Genomic DNA, 19,892 nt, shown 5'->3' with positions numbered 1-19,892 from the left:
ATTTGGTCTCTAAATGAAAACAGATCTGGCAGAAAACTAGAGTTGTATTTGAAGATCAGCTATGACCTTTTTGAATGACAAGGCCTAGGGACTTTATGGCCTATTCCTGTGCCTATTCATTAGTTATTGTGCTCTTGTCAACTCGGGACCAAGTTTGCAGCTTCATGGTTTTTTTTTCTATTCCTTAGACTGCTTTAATATTCCAGTGCTCTGTGGCTGGCCTTGCCCCTTTGAATCCACGTGAACAAAAACATGTCCAAAACTCTGCCACCCACATCCTGACTTGGAACAAGTTCTGTTCACCTACATTTGCCTCAAAGATTTATTTTAAAATTCTCATCCTTGTTTTACTTTAACCATGGTCTTTTCCCTCCAAATCTACATTACCTCTTCCATCCCTCCAAATATGATTTTCCAATTTGTGGTTTTCTAACTCTGGTCTGCTCTGTATTTTCTATGCACAGTTCATAGCTGAACCTCAACTATCTCAGCCTTAAACCTTTGCATGCACTTGCAAAAACAAACAGGGTCTATATCTCCAACAGTGCAGCACTTCCCCAGCAAAGTGTCTTTCTAGATTATGTGCTGTTGACACTCTGGTGGAAATTGAACCTTCACACTTGTGGCTGGCACCTGCTGTCTTCTACTGTGATGTTAATGTCGACCTGAAAGGAGATAGTGTGCATTAATTGGTAACATGGGCAATTCTTGTGTGTACAGGATACATTTCCTCTCTAAAACAAGCTTGCCAAAAGTGCAAGACTAGGCCGTCCAGTTCACAAGTTGGTTTTGAAAAATGTGAATTTTATTTTGTATTCCTATTCAAATGAAAGGATGCTTTTTGATTTCCCATATAAAAACTGACCTGTGTGTACATCATAATCGTACCTTTCTTCAAGGTTTGTGTAAAGATTTGTAACTTGGGTGCCGCTTGTTGTGGTTGTGAGTATGTTTGGCGAACTGGGAAGTTGATTTGCAGTTGAATTGTATCTTCATATCTCACCATTAAATCATGTTTTAAAAAGTTACATTTTAACTGAAATACTTCGCATTTTGTTGTCTTGACAATTATTAACAAAGGACTTCTATTTACTTTTTTCTCACAAACAGATACTTCAGTATTACTATTCCTTAGTTTGACTAGTCAATCAATAAGAAACTGATTTCTGACCATATGTTTTGTTTTCTTCCAAACAGGCTGACAAGTTCCAAATGTATGTAACATACTGTAGGAACAAACCAGACTCTACACAGCTCATACTGGAGCATGCAGGAGCATACTTTGATGTCAGTATCATAGAGTGGCTTGGTATTTTTAACATACCCCATCCCTTTGCTTAGTACAATCATTGTTATCAATAATATATTAACTTTCTTTCATAGCTGAGAGAGAGAGAGAGGTTTTCATTAAATCAAGGATATTGAGTTTATGGAACCTTAAGTGGTAAATAGAGTTAAGACTCGGGTAAACTGATCTAATTGCGTAGAATGTGTGAAAGTGCTGAAAATGTGCTCTTGTTCCTATCTTCCAAATGGTAAGACAGTCTCCTCTTTGATGTAATAATGATGCTTACAGGCCAAAATTATTCATGACATGTTTTCCTCTTGTGGGGAAAACCTTGCCATTGGTTGTCACTTCCACAAAGTGGCTTAATTGGGGTCAGTACTATGAAGTAAGGGAGGGGAGTTCACAGAAATTGGATTGAAATTTCAGTTAGAACCTCTGAAAGCTAGATAAAACATTTGTCAATGTCTGTACCTCAGTTTCTCCATTACTGCTTCTAAAAATAATGTTGCCAACCATGTTTAAAAATAAAATGCAACATTGCTAAACTAACCAGAAATCAGCACAAAATAATGGGTAGAAATCATACAAAATTGGATTTGATTGCAGGATTTTAGAAGCAATGGCATGCCAAATTGAAAAGATCTACCTGAAAAAGTGATCACTTACCAATTTATCAATCCCTCAAAATCCATGCAGATCAGGTGCAGACCTAGCCTGCTAAATCATTTAGCATTTTGCCAAATTTATGGATGGAAATTGGAAGCAGGAAAATTGAATGTAAGCCTCAATGATCTAGAAAATGTGATGTAGCAATGGAGGTTTTGTGTGCAGATTTTTAGCAATCAAATGCTTGGAGGCAATGAGAGCTGTTTGCATCCAAGAAATAGTCTTACACTGAGAATGACTATATTTTTATATATCCACAGTATTAACTCTTATTATTGCATTTTTTTAAAAACTAGGAAATACAACATCGCCATGGACTGGCCAACTCAATATCTTCCTATCTTATCAAACCTGTTCAGCGAATAACTAAATATCAGCTACTTTTAAAGGTAGGTGGATGAAGCTTTGATCATTTCTTAAGAATAAGGGATTGATTTGGAGAACTTAAAGTATAACATGTCAAATGGATTATAATTACATACAATTAACACTTCTGAGGCAACTGAGACTTAAATCCAAATCTTCTGACCCAGAGAGAGGGACTGTGCTGCAAGAACTAATGTAATAGTTGATTAACTATTCAACTCAATCTAGAATAGGACAGATTCCAGAAATAAATTTGGTTATATTAGCTTGCTACTTTTGTGTAATTGTATTAATGTCTAACCTCTCAATAAATCAAGGAAGTTGTCAGTTCAATGGAACCAGATCTTTCAGATTTTCTGTGTTTCCTTGGCTTTGGAAGTTTCTAAAATGAATCAAGCTTAGTTCTCTCTGGCTTTTTTAAATTTTTAGGAATTGTTAACATGTTGTGAAGAAGGAAAGGGAGAAATTAAAGATGGCCTGGAGGTGATGTTGAGTGTGCCAAAGCGAGCCAATGATGCCATGCATCTCAGCATGCTAGAAGGTGGGTCCTCTATATCACTTAAGCTTCTGATTTCTTGTGAAATTCATCAAAAGTGTTGACGTATTTATATTATACTTAGATGCACACAAAACTATAGTAAAATTATTCCTTGAAATGTAACTGTTTTACAATAAAACAGTTAGCTGGTTAGAAACAAATATCAGAATCATTATGCTGTGTATGAACTGAATTAATATAATTAGAATTTTATCAAAATATTTCCACAATGGCCTTTTTCAATAAAAACAGAATGTGGAGAAAATGACTTGTGCTTGCACTTCAAGGAAAAGGTATGAAGGAGTTATTATTGTTCTTAGGCTTTGATGAGAATCTGGAATCCCAGGGAGAGCTGATCCTGCAAGAATCCTTCCAAGTGTGGGATCCTAAATCCTTAATCCGCAAAGGCCGAGAGAGGCATCTCTTCCTGTTTGAAATGTCACTCATCTTCAGCAAAGAAATCAAAGATTCCAATGGGAGGAGCAAATACATCTACAAACACAAACTGCTTGTAAGTTCAGTCGTGGATGTTGGAATGCTGCTGCTTTAGAACGAGGATGGAAATTAAGTCTTTTGTTGTTAAGAATGCAGCTGATTAGAAAACATTTTAGGCATGACTATTCACCAGAACAGATGTTTGAACTCTAATATTTCAGATGGAGTGAACAATTCTCTTTCATTTGTTGATTAATCATTCATTTTAATCGGTTTTTATAAGTTGAAAGCAAGTTTATCTTTTTTTCTATTATTTCTACAATTGCTAGTGTTTATGTAGCACCTTTAACATAACCAAGCATTACAAGATGCTTCACAGAAGCATTGCCAAACAACCAAAAGAGAAAATGCTGGAAAATCTCAGCAGGGCTGGCAGCATCTGTAAGGAGAGAAAAGAGCTGACATTTTGCGTCTAATTGACCCTTTGTCAAAGCTCTTTTTTTATTTTTTTAAGGTGAGTCATGGCTCCAGAAGCAAAGGTAGCAATAAAGAAGTGATAATGACAGTGCATAGAGAGATTGTAGGGAAATTAGGAGCTGTGAATGACCAAGGCTGAAGCCAGTGCTATGTGACAAAATATGTGGGAGATAGATGAAGCAGAGGCAAAATGGAAAACGGGGGGAGAAGGGTAGCAAAGAGGGAAGAGGAGAGGAAAAAAGTGATGAGAGAGTGGGAAGCAAGAGAAAGAGAGACAATCAAGAAATAAGAGGTACAGAACAGTGAAAAAAAAATTAAAAAGATAAGTAAAATAAATGAAACAAAATTAGGAGCAGAATGAAAACAGAGGGGTCGAGATGGGATAATCATCTGAAGTTGTTGAATTCAATGTTGAGACCGGCAGGCTGTAACGTGCCTAGTCAGAAGATGAGATGCTGTTCCTCCAGTTTGCATTGAGCATCACTAGAACATTGCAATAGGCCAAGGACAGAAATGTGGGCATGGGAGCAGGATTGTGTATTGAAGTGGCAAGCCATGGGAAGGTCCAGGACCTGATTGCGTACAGACCGAAGGTGCTCAGCAAAGCGATCACCCAGTTGGCATTTTGTCTGTCCGATATAGAGGAGACCACATTGGGAACAATGAATGCAATAGACCAAATTGAAAGAGGTACAAGTGAAACGCTGCTTAATCTGAAATTAGTGTTTGGGGCCTTGGATGGTGAGCAAGGAAGAGGTAAAGGGACAGGTGTTGCACCTTCTGTGATTGCATGGGAAGGTGCCGTGTGTGATGGGAGAGGTGTTAGGTGTGATGGAGGAGTGGACTAGGTTGTCCCGGAGGGAACAATCTCTGCGGACAGGTTTAGTGGTGGCATTGTGCTGGAGTTAGCGAACGTGCCGGAGGATTACATAGAACATAGAACATAGAAGGATACAGCGCAGTACAGGCCCTTCGGCCCTCGATGTTGCGCCGACCGAATCCTACCTAACCTATACGAGCCCAATAACTTCCAAATGCCTATCCAATGCCCGCTTAAATGACCATAAAGAAGGAGAGTTCACCACTGATACGGGCAGGGCATTCCATGAACTCACAACCCGCTGTGTGAAGAATCTACCCCTAACATCTGTCCTATACCTACCACCCCTTAATTTAAAGCTTTATTAAGGATTATTCTTTGCATGTGAAGACTGGTGGAGTGAAAGGTGAGATCAAGAGGGTCACTATCCTTGTTCTGGGAGGGGAGGGAAAGGGTGAGGGTCGTGGCGCGGGAGATGGACCGCACGCTGTTGAGAGCCCTGCCAACAACTGTAGGTGGGAAGCCATGGTTGGAGAGAAGGAGCACATATTAAGAGCACCACCTTGGAAAGTGGCCTCATTGGAACAAATGCAGCAAAGACGAAGGAGCTGAGAGAAAGGGATAGAATCCTTAAAGGACTTAGGGTGAGAAGAGCTGTAGTCCAGTTAGCTGTGGGAGTCAGTGGGCTTGTAATGGATATTAGTGAATAGACTATTGCTGGAAATGGAGACCAAAAGGTTAAGGAAGGGAAGGCAAGTGTCGGCAATGGACCAGGTGAAGGTGATGGAGGGATGGAAACTGGAAGCAAAGTTTATAAATTTTTCCAGGTCAGGACGAGAGCATGAAGCCGCACCAAAATAGTCATCGATGTACTGATAAAGCAGCTGTGGGAGGGAACCCAGGTAGCCTGGAACAAGAAATGTTCCAAATTCCCTATGAAAAGGCAGGCATAGCTAGGACCCATGCGGGTACCCATTGCTACACCTTTGATTTGGAGAAATGGGATGAATTGAAGGAGAAGTTGTTGAGAGAGAGAAAACAAGCTTTGACAAAGGGTCAGTAAGACTCGAAACGTCAGCCTTTTCTCTCCTTACAGATGCTGCCAGACCTGCTGAGATTTTCCAGCATTTTCTCTTTTGATTTCAGATTCCAGCATCCGCAGTAATTTGCTTTTATTGCCAAACAACATTTGGCGCCAAACATATAAACTGGCTACCAAAGGCTTGGCCAATGAGGTAGGTTTTAAATAGCAATTGAAAGGAGGACTGGGATGAAAATCCAAAGCTTATGGTCTTGACAGCCAACTGTGGACCAGCCATGTGCAAGAAACCAGACTGAAAAAGCACAGAAACCTTAAAGGGTTGTAGGGCTGTGCAAGGTTACAAAATTATGATACAACGTTAGGATGGCAATAGCAGAGTATTGGCTGAGTTTGTAAAGGTGGAAGATAGAACTTCAGCCTAGGGGAGTGAACAAAAGAAAAGTACACCACAGAAACAGGCCCATCAGCCCTCCAAGCCTGTGCCAATCATCATGCCCTAACTAAACCAAATAAAAAACCTTTGCCCTTATTCAGTTCATATCCCTAATTCCCTCCCTATTCATGTAACCATCCAGATGCCTCTTAAATGCTGCCAATATACCTGTTTTCACCACCTTTTCTAGCAGTGCGTTCCAGGCTGCAACCACTCTCTGTGTGAAAAACTTCCGTTGCATTTCTCCCTTAAACTATCCCCCTCTCACCTCGAATCTGTGTTCCCTTGTAATTGAAACTTCAACCCTGGGAAAAAGCCACTGACTATCCACCCTATCTATGCCTCTCATAATGTTGTAGACCTCTATCAAGTCTATTCTCAGCCACTATCTTTCCAGTGTAAACAATACTAGTCTTTTTACCCTTTCCTCACAGCCAATGACTGTAAGACCAGGCAACATCCTGGTGAACCTTCTCTGCACTCTCTCCAAAGCTTCCACATCCTTCTGGTAAAATAACCAAAACTGCACACGCTACTCCAAATGCGGCAGCCATAATGTGGAGATGCCGATGTTGGACTGGGGTGGACAAAGTCAGAAATTGCACAACACCAGGTTATCGTCCAACAGATTTATTTGAAATCACAAGCTTTCAGAACATAGCCCCTTCATCAGATGAAGTGAGAGAGAAGCACACAGAGCATAGAATTTATGGACAGAGAGACCAGGGGCAAAGGGATCAAAAGATCATATCCCTGGTTTGAGTGGAGTGTTGAAAAATAAGCACCTGCAGTTGACCAACAGTGTTAGACAGTATGAGTAAAATGTCAATAGCTGAATAACAAACAAAGAGATGACCTATAATAGGATTAAATGAGGCAGAGAGATAATTACAAAAAAATTAAAATACGGAGGTGTTGAAGATTAACCTAATGGCTGAGATAACATGGAACAAAAACAGAATCTGCTAGAAAGGCCCGGCAGGTACAGCAGCTTCTGTGAAGGAAAATCCAAGGCAGGATTACTGCATTTGAAATGTTAACTCTGACTTTTCTTCACTGATGCAGCCAGACCTGCTGAGCATCCCCAGCAACCCCTGTCCTTACTCCTGACTTACAGCATGTGCAGTTCTTTCAGTTTTTAATTTGACTGGAGTAACATGAGAGGTACAAGAGTCACATGCTGATGATCTAATCAAAGTAATAAGTAATCCAAAACTGTACAAACTAATTAAGGTATAGGGATCACAACAATTTATCAAGGTGAAGGTGTCAAGACAGGACAGTAAGGAAGATTGTACAAATACAAAACAGTGTGGTGGGGTCACATGTGGTGCAACACGAACCTAAGATCACAGTTGAGGCCGTCTTGAGCAGCATAGAAAGGGACAGGGTCCTGCTGCCAGCATTAAGGCATTGGGTAGGAAATTAGCATACAGAACTTCAATAGTCCAAGTACCAGATGTAATTGAGTACAGAAATTGGAGGATACAGTAGGTAAATATGGTGCAGGGGGAAGAGCTTTAGATTCTGGGGAGATGGGACTTGTATAAGCTAAATAGGTTGCACCTAAACAGAACCAAGTATAAGTTGCATGTGTTTGTTAATCTGACCAGAGAGGGTCTAAATTAATTTGACAGGAATTAGAACCAGAAAGTAGTATTAGAAGGAAATAGCTCTAACATCTGATGTTAGAGGCTGTTATTAAATATGCTGTAGTTGGGCCATGTAGAAAGATTCAAGGTAATCAGGCAGATTCAACATGGTGAAAGGGAAATTGGTTAATCAAATTATTCATGTTCTTTGTGGAAGTGACAAAGGGGAACAAGTACAGTATTTACATCTGCTGAAGATGTTTGAGGACATGCCACATTAAAGGTTATTGCAAAACTAAAAGATTGTGGTGTTGGGTTAGGTATTTTTGACAGAAAGGAAAGTAAATTGTGAGATGAAGATAAGGAAGATACAGGTAGGTTATGTACGCAGACAAAAGATCTGGCAAATGGAGCATAATGTGTGAAGTTGTCCATTTTGGCAGAAAGAACAAAAAAGGCATAATATTTAATTTGATTTGATTTATTGTTGTCATATGTACTTAAATACAGTGACAAGTGTTTTGCGTGCAGGTGGATCACAATACAAAGACATAAAGATCATACGGTATTTAGGCATACAAGGTTATTGCTGCACAGGAGGTGCACAAAAACTTCGATCAAGATTAGATTTGAAATTAGTGAGGTCCATTCAGCTGTCTAATAGCAACAGGGAAGAAGCTATTCTTGTACCTGTTGGTACATATGTTTAAGCTTTTGTATCTTTTGCCTGACAGAAGAGGTTGGAAGAGAGTATTACTGGGATGGGAGGGGTCTTAGATGATGTTGGCAACCTTTCTGCATCAATGAGAAGTATAGATGGGAGTCCATGGTTGGGAGGTTGGCTTGTGTGAGGGTCTGGGCTGTGTACTCAATTTTCTGTAGTTTCAAACAGTCCTGGGCAGAGCAGTTGCCATACCAAGCCATTTTTTCCCCTGGATAGAATGCTTTCTGAGCTGTAGTTGATAAGTAGGAGCCTGACGTTGGTATCTTTATTATTCAGATGTTCCAGTGATGAGTGCAGGGCTAGGGAAATGGTGTCCGCTGTGGACCTGTTTTGCTGGTAGGCAAATTACAAAGAATTGAGTAAGGCTGGGAGGCTAAAGTTGATGTGAGCTATGTTGTTGAGGCATGTTGGGTGTGTTTTCTTTGGCACTGGGATGATGAAGGTCTTTTTGAAGCAGGTAGGGAGTTCATATTGGAGTATGGAGAAGTTAAAGATGTCAGCTGGTCTGCACAATTACCATTTAAATGGTAAAATATTACAAAGCAGTGAGATGTAGAGGGATGTGGATGTTCAAATACGTAAATTCGAGGAGGTACAGCAATTAATTAGGACAGCTCTTCATCAGGAATGTGATGAAGAGCTTATGCTCAAAATGTTGACTCTCCTGCTTCTCGGATGCTGCCTGACCAGCTGTGCTTTTCCAGCGCCCCACATTTTGATTCTGAAAAGGTAGGTGGATGGGTTAGTAAGTTTGCAGATGATACAAAGCTTGGTGGCGTTGTGGATAGTATAGAAGGTTGTCAAAGGATGCAGCCAGATATAGATCAGTTGCAGATATGGGCGGAGAAATTGCACATAGAGTTTAAACCAAGCAAGGGTGAGGTGCTGCACTTTGGGAGATCAAATGTTAAGAAAAAGTGTACAGTTAATGGCAGCACCCTGGATTTGATGTACAAAGGGATCATGGGGTTCAAGTCCATAGCTCCCTGAAAGTGGCCATACAAGTAGATAGGGTGCTTGCCTTTATTTGTCGGAGAATTCAGTACAAGAGTCGAGAAGTGCTGTTGCAGCTCTACAGGACTTTGGTTAGGCCACACTTAGAGTATTGCACTCAATTCTGGTTGCCACATTACAGGAAGGCTTTGGAGGGGGGTGCAGAAGATGTTTACAAGGATACTGCCTGGATTAGAGAGTATGAGCTGTAAGGAGATGCTAGAAAAACTCAGGTTATTTTCTGATGAGTGACGGAGGCTGAGGTGCAACGTGATAGAAGTCTATTTAATTGAGATGCATAGGTATGCATCTCAATTATACCTATTGAGTCATTCTCCCAGAGTTGAAATGTCTAATACTAAGGAACATGCAATTAAGATGAGAGGGGCAAAGTTCAAAGGAGATGTGAGAGGCACTTTTTTTTAAACACAGAGAGTGGTAGCAATCTAGAACTTGCTGCCAGGGTGGTGGTGGAGGCAGAGGCAAGTAAAATAAAGGCAATTAATGGGTTGTACATAAGCGGATGAATATGCAAAGAATAGAGGGATATGGACCAAGAACAAGCTGAAGGGATTAGTTTAATTTGGCGTCATGCTCAGCCCAACATTGTGTGCCGAAGGGCCCATTCACGTGCTGTACTATTCTATATTTTTTGACGTTCTAATGAGTTGGATGCAGCTCAAAGAAGGCTTACTAAGACTAATAGTAGCCATCTCATGAGCAGGTTGGACAGATTAACCTTATATTCACTAGAAATTCAAAGAGTAAGGCAACTTGACAGGATTATACACGATTATACAAGAATGTGGAAAGAATATTTCCTCTTATGTGAGAATCTGGAAGTATAAAAGTAAAATGTAATCCATTTAAGACTATGATGGGGGGAGAATGCTTTTCTCGTAGAAGGATCTTAAGAATAGTGATCCAGTGTCAGTGTTTGAATCAAAATGTGAAATGGGACTTAATGGGGAACTATGTCAGTTGATTGGTTCAAATTATTGCACAGCATTCAAGGAACAGGAAATTCGACGTTTCAGGCAAAAGCCCTTCATCTGGAATGAGGAAAGTGTGTCCAGCAGGCTAAGATAAAAGGTAGGGAGGAGGGACTTGGGGGAGGGGCGATGGAGATGTGATGGGTGGAAGGAGGTCAAGGTGAGGGAGATAGGCCGGAGTGGGGTGGGGGCGGAGAGATCAGGAAGAAAATTGCAGGTTAGGAGGGCGGTGCTGACTTGACCTCCTTCCACCTATCACATCTCCATCGCCCCTCTCCCAAGTCCCTCCTCCCCACCTTTTATCTTAGCCTGCTGGACACACTTTCCTCATTCCTGATGAAGGGCTTTTGCCCAAAACGTCGAATTTCCTGTTCCTTGGATGCTGCCTGATCTGCTGCACTTTAACCATCAACACATTTTCAGCTCTGATCTCCAGCATCTGCAGACCTCACTTTTTACTCAAAATATTGCACGATCAACCAGTAAAAGCACCTGAGTTTAACTTATTCCCTGAAATATGGCAAAATGTTTAAAGTGGGAAGTTATGGATATTTTAGTGGACCCATGACACCATTGTAGTTTTAGTAATCTGCAATCAGGTTTACTTGGTGTCATGAACCTCTCTTATTTAAGATGGACTCCACAATTCAGAACTGAAGCTCTACTGCATTGTTAGCGATTTTGTACTTCAAACAGTAGTACAGTCAGATAAGCAGGGAATTCTCCAAAGGCTCAGTCTGCCATTCCTCCCTGAACTAACAAATAAAAGGCAAATTATGTGGTCATTAACCGTCACTTTGTTGGTGGGGTAGTGCTGTGGGTGCTGAAAATTATTGCCAGTCAAGTTTGCTTATATAGTCTTCTGCCGTTCAAAATGATTTGCTTGGAGCAGTTTGAATAATCCGTGATGCAACATGCTAACTATATTTAAAGTAGAGATTTGTTATCAATGACGTGAAGGGCTATGGGATAATGTAGATAAAAGGCTTGAATTGTTTGATTAGCCATGATCATATTAAATGATGGAGCAGGCTCATATTGCTGGATGGCCTACCAGTTTCCTGTGCTACTTATGCAAGCATTATAAAACATTTATAATGTGGAACTTTAATTATCTTTGTGTAGATTGCGATGATAGTAGTGTCAAAGGGAAGAGAGGGCTAAGTGTTAGTTCAGGAAATGTTTCCAATCCAAAGAAAAGTGAGGTACTGCTACCTCTGATTTTCAGGAATGGGATGGGCCAAGTCCATCAGGTGTTAGGACAATGAGAGAACAGTGAGCATTGTATCTTAAAACTTAGGTTGGTTATGGAAAGGGATAAATAACAACCCAGAGTGAAAATAAATAACTGGATGACAGCTAATGTCAGTGGATAATGGGAAAGGTAGGGCAAACAATTACACAGCTTCTTTGATAATGAACAGCTTGAGATTAAGGTAAAGAATAAAACATGTTCATGATATATGACTGATGGCTATTTCTAAAGCAGACTGAATATAGAAGATTCAGAGAAAAGTGAAAAAGCAAACTAAATAAGTTGGGAGACAGCATGAGAAGAGACGCTCAGCTAACATAAAAGGGAATCCCAAAATTTTCTGCAGATCTGTAAATAGTAATAGTAAGAGAATGGTGAAAGAAGGTGGAGACAGTAAGGATTGCAGATACTGGAAGCCAGAGTAATTGGATATGGAGCTTCAGAAGCACAGCAGGTCAGACAGCGTTGGAGGAGTAGGAAAGTAGACATTTTGAGCTGGGCCCCTTCATCAGGAGTATGGATGATTAGGGACCAAAAAGGAAATTGTCAAATGGAGCACAAATTTGCATATGTCAAGGAAGGAAATGTTTTATGGATCATTATGAAAGTGGAAGGAATTTGGGCATTTGATGGGTTTAAATTTGTTACAGAGGTACTATTAGCCGGACTGTCTGTATTTAAAGTTGTTAAAATGCCAAGAGTAGATGAGATATACCGAAGGATATAGAAGGAATTGAGAGTAGAAGTTGCAGAAATAGAAATTGGCGGAGAGCATGGGCCATTATTTTTGCAATTCTTCTCGTTCTCAGATTTTGTGTCATAAAACTAGAAATTTGCAAATGTTGACACTCTTCTCCAAAAATAAGTTGTAAAGATAAACCCTCAGTTACAATCGAGTCAGTTTTGCATTTGGTGCTCTTGGACCTTCTAGAAACAATTATTCAGAATGTATAGTGGGCGGCACAGTGGCACAGTGGTTAGCACTGCTGCCTCACAGCGCCAGGGACCTGGGTTCAATTCCCGCCTCAGGCGACTGACTGTGTGGAGTTTGCACGTTCTCCCCGTGTCTGCGTGGGTTTCCTCCGGGTGCTCCAGTTTCCTCCCACAGTCCAAAGATGTGCGGGTCAGGTGAATTGGCCATGCTAAATTGCCCGTAGTGTTAGGTAAGGAGTATATGTAGGGGTATGGGTGGGGTTCGCTTCGGCGGGTCGGTGTGGACTTGTTGGGCCAAAGGGCCTGTTTCCACACTGTAAGTAATCTAATCTAGTAATTGTCACTTAGATAATTTAAAGGTTAATTAAAGATAGCATTGATTTGTTAGAGGTGTATCATGTTTCACTAACTGCTGGAATTCTTTGAAGAGCTAACAAAAAGGTTTGAAGGAGGTAATGCTGTTGATACAGCGTTAATGGACTTTTAAGAGGCATATAATACAGTGGTGCACAATGGATTTATGAACAATGTTATCACTCATGGAATGAAAGGGGGAGCTGCAATGTGGATATGAAGCTGGCTGAGTGACAGAAAACAACACATACTAATTTGAGCCAAACAAAGTTTAGTGGAGTTCCCCAGGGATTGGTAATGGGAGCCTCAGTCTTTTCATATTAAGGCATAGAGCTTGGGGTGCAGGGCACAATTTCAAAACTTGCAGATGACGTGAAACTTGGAATGCAGTATTGTGAACTCGAAGAAAGTAGAAAAGAAATTCATCAGCAGGGTACTGGAATTGAAAGTGATAATGTGCTTTGTTATTCCAGTCAACTATCAATTTGATGTTACTATGTTATGTTTTATTTTTAACTTTCTGTACATGTATAGAAATGCTGTCTTGACCAGTATGTTTTGTTCAGAAATGTAATTGGTGTGGCAATAATACTTTAGAAAATATACCTGTAAACTAGGGCATTTCTTGCCCGTATTTACATTAGCAATTAGAAAACAAGTGACAGCTGAATGAATATTTTCTCTTTTATAGACCTCAGAACTTGGGGTCACAGAGCATGTTGAAGGCGATCATTGTAAATTTGCATTGTGGGTTGGACGGACTCCGACATCAGACAACAAAATTGTTTTAAAGGTACTTGTGGCTTTTTTTAAAAGAATTTGAGAACTTTCAAATAAATTAACAGCCCGGTCATTTCTGACCTAGTTCCATTCATGGACTGCTCAGTTATGCGAATTTGAGATCCAGCACAAATCTGTTCCTTTCTTCATGAAAAACCAGTAAAGTGGATCAAGATTAAGACCCATGTAGCAAGTGAAAGAGCCTTAAAATAAAACTATTTTTGTCCTATTTCATTTCCTACTCTTGTTATGGTAAATACCTGACTTCAGCTGCCTCAATGGCATGATGGAAATGAACTACCCACCTGAATAAACCTATGTATCTAACTTAGTCCCTTCATTCCATGGCATTTCACCAATTCATAAAATCGGCTCTGGATCAAGGCATTGGTTGAGATTATCGACCTAAACAATAGGACAGTAACACCATAGATTGTATAAATGAAATAATAATTAATTAAATAAAGCAACGTGATATCATTTGATTGTTTATTCTATTTTAGTTCTAGTAATCTTTGTGAACAATGTGTTTATGTTTGTAAAATTTAAACTTTAAAAGCTAAATAAACCTGTTTGCAAACAACATTTTTACAATTCCATAACATACACTGTGCTGAGGAAATGCTGTTTCTTAGTTATTTTCTGTTTTGCAATGATATTTTTGTGTTGAAGGCATCCAGCATTGAAAATAAACAAGATTGGATCAAGCATATACGAGAGGTTATACAAGAAAGGACCATTCATCTGAAAGGTGCCCTGAAAGAAGCAATCCACTTACCCAAACCTACATCTCACAAACATAAAGGGAGAAGGTGAGTGTTGACATATTGCTGCATCACTCAGCATTGTGGTATTTGATTTGCATGTTGTGCTCCTGAAAAAGGTAACTTCAATTCTTATTGTACATTGAGTTACAAGAAAATCCTTTAGAAAAATAAGGAAGCATGTAATCTTTCAGATATCCTTTAGCACCATTTCAACCTACTTTCCTGTGCAAATGTCCAAATTTATTACATGCATATCGAGCAATGAAAATCAAACCTAATTTACAATAAAAATAGAAATTGTAGAAGAAACTTAGCAGGTCTGACAGCACCTATGGCGAGAACACGCAATGTTTCGAGTTCAGCAACTCTTCTTCAGAGTGTCTGCAGTTTTTTATTTTTTGTCCATATTTACAACAGCCCATTTACTATTTGATTAGTTTTGATTACTTACAGTGTGGAAACAGGCCCTTCGGCCCAACAAGTCCACACCGACCCACCGAAGCGCAACCCACCCATACATTTACCCATTACCTAACACTGCGGGCAATTTAGCATGGCCAATTCACCTGACCCGCACACCTTTGGACTGTGGGAGGAAACCGGAGCACCCAGAGGAAACCCACGCAGACACGGGGAGAACGTGCAAACTCCACACAGTCAGTCGCCTGAGGTGGGAACTGAACCCGGATCTCTGGTGCTGTGAGGCAGCAGTGCTAACCACTGTGCCACCGTGCCGCCCACTATCTTGCTATCTTTGTTTCATTAACATGTTTTGTGCATCTGTGATATGTCTGAGCTGGCTAACTTCATGGATGAGGGAATGTCAGAGGAGACAATAAATTGCTGAAAATTTGTTTTAAGTTTCAAAGTAGACAGCTCAAAGATGTATGTATTTCTTTTTCTACCCCTTCCCCCTCCATTTGAAGATGTACATGCTGTCTGTACTTGTGTAAAAGCTAAACTCATGTAAACACGACCCTGGTTCTTTAGGGATTAAAGCCAAGAAATTTCAAAATTAAAATTTTATCCTAGAGATGACAATTTGATTTCATTGTAAATTATAAGCAATTTTTTGTTGTTCATAGGAAGTGGACATAAGTAGCTATGTTAGCATTTATTCTCTTCAATTGCTGTCATCTGTGTGGTGCAGATATATCCCAAGTGTTGTTGGGAAGTAAAGGACTTTAACCTGGCAACAGTGAAGTAATGTGATAAAGTACCAAGATTAGAGTGGTGCTGGAAAAGTACAGCAAGTCAGGCAGCATCCAAGTATCAGGAAAATCGACACTTCAGGCAAAAGTCCTTCATCAGGGTTCCTGATGAAAGGCTTTTGCCCAAAACGTCGATTTTCCTGCTCCTCGGATGCTATCTGACCTGCACTTTTACAGCACCATTTTAATCTTGACTCTAACCTCCAGCATCTGCAGTACCTACTTCTGCTGAGTTGATATAGTACCAAGCCAGGATGGTGTGTGGTTTGGAGTTGAACTTGCAGGTGGTTCTGAATGTGTGTGTCAGCTGCATGTATCCTGCTGAGGAGATAGAGAAAAAAGATGCGGAAGGTGCTTTTGTAGAAGCCTTGGTGAGTTGGTATAGTGCATCTTGTAGATGCAACATGCCACTGCGCATCTGTGGTGAAGTGATTGGATGGGTTGCCAGTCAACTGGGCTGCTTTATCCTGAGCTTCTTGACTATTGTTAGAACTGCCCCCATCCAGGCAATTGGGGAATATTCCATCACACTACTGATTTGTGAATTGCAGTTAATGGACAAGTATTTAATGAGGATGATTTCAAGTAAGTTCTCCGTCTGGTTAGCTCCCTCACACAACCCAATGTAACAGCTACGTCCTTCAGGATTTGGCCATCTTGGTCAGTCTTGATGCTATGAAGCAACTGTTGGTGAATGGATATTGAAGTCCAATCGTACAGCATACATTCTGCTCCTGTTTTCATTCGGTGTTTCATCCTAGGGTTATGCCTGATGATCCATTCAGTTTAACTAATTTCTTTAGACTTTGCAGCAGTTTTGCTGCAGCAAAGTAGCTTATTAGGCCCTTTTCAAGGACTGACCAGAGTCATATTGTTGTCATACAGCACGGACACAGGCCTTTTGGTCAACTCATCCATTCCAACCAGGTTTCCTAAACTGAACTAGTCTCATTTTCTTGCATTTGGCTTGTATCCTTGTAAACCTTTCCAGTCTGTGTACCCATTTAGATGCCTTTTAAATGTTGTAAGTGTATCAATCTCCACTACTTCCTCAGGCAGCCCATTCCATACATGCACCACCTCTGCATGAAAAGGTTACCCCTCAGATCCTTTTTAACTCTTTCCCCTTTCACTTTAAACCTATGCCCTCTAGTTTTGGACTCTCCCACCCCAGGAAAAGCACCTTGGCTAGTCACTCTTACCGTGCCCTTCTTGATTTTATAAACCGATAGAAGGTCATTCAGCAGCCTCCGATACTCCGGGAAAAAAAGCCCCAGCCTAATCAGCCTCTCCCGATAACTCAAACTCTCCAGTCCCGGCAACATCCTTGTTAGGCTTTTCTGCACCCTCTCAAGTTAAATAGCATCCTTCCTAGAGATGGGTGACAAGAATTCTATGCAGTATTCTAAAAGTGGTCTCACAAATGTCCTGTGCAACTGCAACATGACATCCTAACTCCTATACTCAATGTTCTAGCTAATGAAGGCAAGCGTGCCAAACGCCTACTTTACCACCCTGTCTCCCTGCGACTCCACTTTCAAGGAACTATGCATCTCCACCACTCTGTCTCTTGTTCAGACACTCTGTAGGGCCCAACCGCTAATTCTTTCATTCCTGCCCTGGTTTGCCTTGCCAAAATGCAACACCTTGCATTTATCTAAATTAAACTCCTATCTCCTCAGCCAACTGGCTCATCTGACCAATTGAATGATTAGACATACAATCACCTTGTTAGCCTTTGTCAATTGAGGCAAATAATATGAGCAGAATACAGTGTTGTGTATCCAATTGATTCTTGCATTCACATCCTGTTCCACTTAAAGACTGCTGACATTGTTTGAAAAGCAAAACTCTGGAAAATTAATCAACCAGTTGGTATGCTTTATGTAAAGCCTCTGACCATGATTTGAAAACATTTTGATTTGCTAAATATACACAATTAACTTGGAACCAGAAACTGTTTCTTTAGGAAGAATGACAATGTGTTTGCATTCAAGTTCACGTTTTCACAATGATAAACCTATTTTCATTACAAACTAGTAAAGCATTTGTTAACACTCTTCAATTGTACTAGCAGTGTCCTGTGGAGGCCCTAGCTTGGTGTTGGGTCCAACAGATAAGTACAGATAAGTCATACGTCTAAATTCTGCCTGCAACACTTTGGACAGTCATGTTAGTCATTTGCTGCTACTATTTAATTTTTGAAAACACAATGGCCAGTTTGTTGTTGATGCATGAATTTAAGATTAAACTATCTTAAATATCATAATTCTTTTCACTGTGTTTTCTCATTCCATAGCGTTGTTTTGTGCTGCATGTAGGTCTATATAGTGCCAACAGGGCTGCAATGTCTGAGGTTGGTTTCTCATTGCACCAGTTGTGCTACATGGCCTTTGTGTACAGGTGACTTCGAATAAGCTAAATTTGCATTCAGAGTCCAAATTTTCTTTTAAATGTTGGAATTATACCCACCTCTACCATTTCCTCATGCTAGCTTGTTCCATATACACAGCACCCTCAGTGTGAAAAGGTTGCCCCTCAGGTCTCTTATAAATCTTTCCCCTCTTACCTTAAACCTATGGCCTCAAGTTTGGACTCCCCTACCCTGAGGAAAAAACCTTGGTAATTCACCTTATCTATGACCTCGTGGTTTTATAAAACTCAATATCCTATGCTCAAGGTAAAAAGGCTCAGCCTATCCAGCCTCTCCTTATTAGTCAAACTTTCTAGTCTCGGGAACATCCTTGAAAACGTTTTTTGTGCCCTTTCCAATTTAATAACATCCTCCCTATATCACAGCAACCAGAATTATATGCGGCTCTCCAAATGTGGCCTTACCCATTGTCTTGTACAGCTATACCATGATGTCCAACTCCTGTACTCAATGCTCTGAACGATGAATGCAAACTTGAAACATTTTGTTTGCCACCCTGTCCGCATGTGATGCCATTTCCAAGGAACTATGTACCTGGATCCCTAAGTCTTTCTGTTCGATAACACTCCCCGGGCCCCATTGACTGTGTAAGACCTGCCCTGGTTTGTCTTAACAAAATGCAACACCTCACATTTATCTGAATTAAACTCAATCAGCCATTCCACTGATGTAGGTCTGGAGTCAGATGTAGGTTAGACCAGGTATAGAGCTGACAGATTTTCTTCCCCAAGGGACATCAGTGAACAAGATAGGTTTTACAACAGTGTCACTGTTCAACAAGTTTTTAATTTCAGAGATTTATTCAATTTAAATTTCATCACCTGCCATGCTAGGATTTGAACCCATGTCTACATAATCCAGAGGAATTCGATTATCCGAACATGATTGGTGGGCACTAATTTGTTGAGATAATTAATTATTTGGTTAATTGATTCAGTACCTCTCCTCTGGGACTCAGAGTTTCTGTTAAGTCTACTCCCCATTCAGGAGACTAGGCAGCAGCACAGCGCGCATGAACATCTCTTCTTCCTCCCCCCAAACCTGCCCCCATCCACCCCCACACCCACCCGCGCCCCCCAGTCCCATCCAACACCGCCCCCACCCACTCCCCCAGCCCTGTCCAATACTGCTCCCTATCCATGTCCACCCCTGCCCTCCAACTCCACCCCCTTCTGACCCCCGCTCGCTCACCCTCTCCCCCCCACCCCCAACTCCGTCCAACAGAGCTCCAATGAAGAGTCCTCTAAACTCAAGACAACAACTCTAAACTTGTTCTGTCCATGGCTGCTGCCTGATCTCTGATTTCCAGCATTTTTGTTTTCAGTACAGATTCCAGCTTCTGCAATAATTTGCTCCCAGAAATGTATGCTCACTCGAGCTGTGCTTCAGTCAGAATGTGATCTCTCCTTGCTGATTATAGAAAGCTTATTGATTGTGCACTTTCAACAGATCCTTACATTATAGAACTGAGTTAAGTTGACCTTTAATAGCCTACTGAGGCCTTATTCAGGCTTTAGGTTATTGACTGATAACTGATCCTCAGTCAGCTACTTTATTAATCTTTTAACTAGACTAGCCTAGTCTACATGAGACTACTAAACTTTAATACAGTTGTAGAAAGCTAATGGGGAATCCTGCTGCTGTTTTATGCCAGAAGAATTGATATGGCCAGAGTGCTGTTTGCATCTTTTATTAATTCATGAGATGTTGGAGTCCAGCTGTTAGACGGCAGCATTCACTGGTATCCTTTATTGCCCTGAGATGATGGTGCTGAGCTGCCGCCTTGTGCTGC

General features: G+C 40.7%; 1 protein-coding gene across 5 annotated transcripts in view; it reads left to right on the top strand.

Annotated features, from left to right (window-relative positions):
• The window catches only part of LOC132815624 (triple functional domain protein), a 547,994-nt gene that overhangs the window by 341,893 nt on the left and 186,209 nt on the right, over positions 1-19,892 (top strand). For all 5 annotated transcript variants that reach the window (XM_060824568.1, XM_060824569.1, XM_060824567.1 and 2 more), the window contains 6 exons: positions 1,198-1,287; positions 2,251-2,343; positions 2,750-2,861; positions 3,179-3,369; positions 13,600-13,701; positions 14,361-14,500. In XM_060824568.1, coding sequence (XP_060680551.1) covers positions 1,198-1,287; positions 2,251-2,343; positions 2,750-2,861; positions 3,179-3,369; positions 13,600-13,701; positions 14,361-14,500 — 728 coding nt within the window. The remainder of the gene's footprint in view (positions 1-1,197; positions 1,288-2,250; positions 2,344-2,749; positions 2,862-3,178; positions 3,370-13,599; positions 13,702-14,360; positions 14,501-19,892) is intronic.

Source organism: Hemiscyllium ocellatum, chromosome 5, assembly GCF_020745735.1.
Source record: "Hemiscyllium ocellatum isolate sHemOce1 chromosome 5, sHemOce1.pat.X.cur, whole genome shotgun sequence".
Taxonomy (NCBI): Eukaryota; Metazoa; Chordata; class Chondrichthyes; order Orectolobiformes; family Hemiscylliidae; genus Hemiscyllium; species Hemiscyllium ocellatum.
Note: the sequence above shows the minus strand (reverse complement) of the source record. Positions and strands in the feature narration are given on the sequence as shown.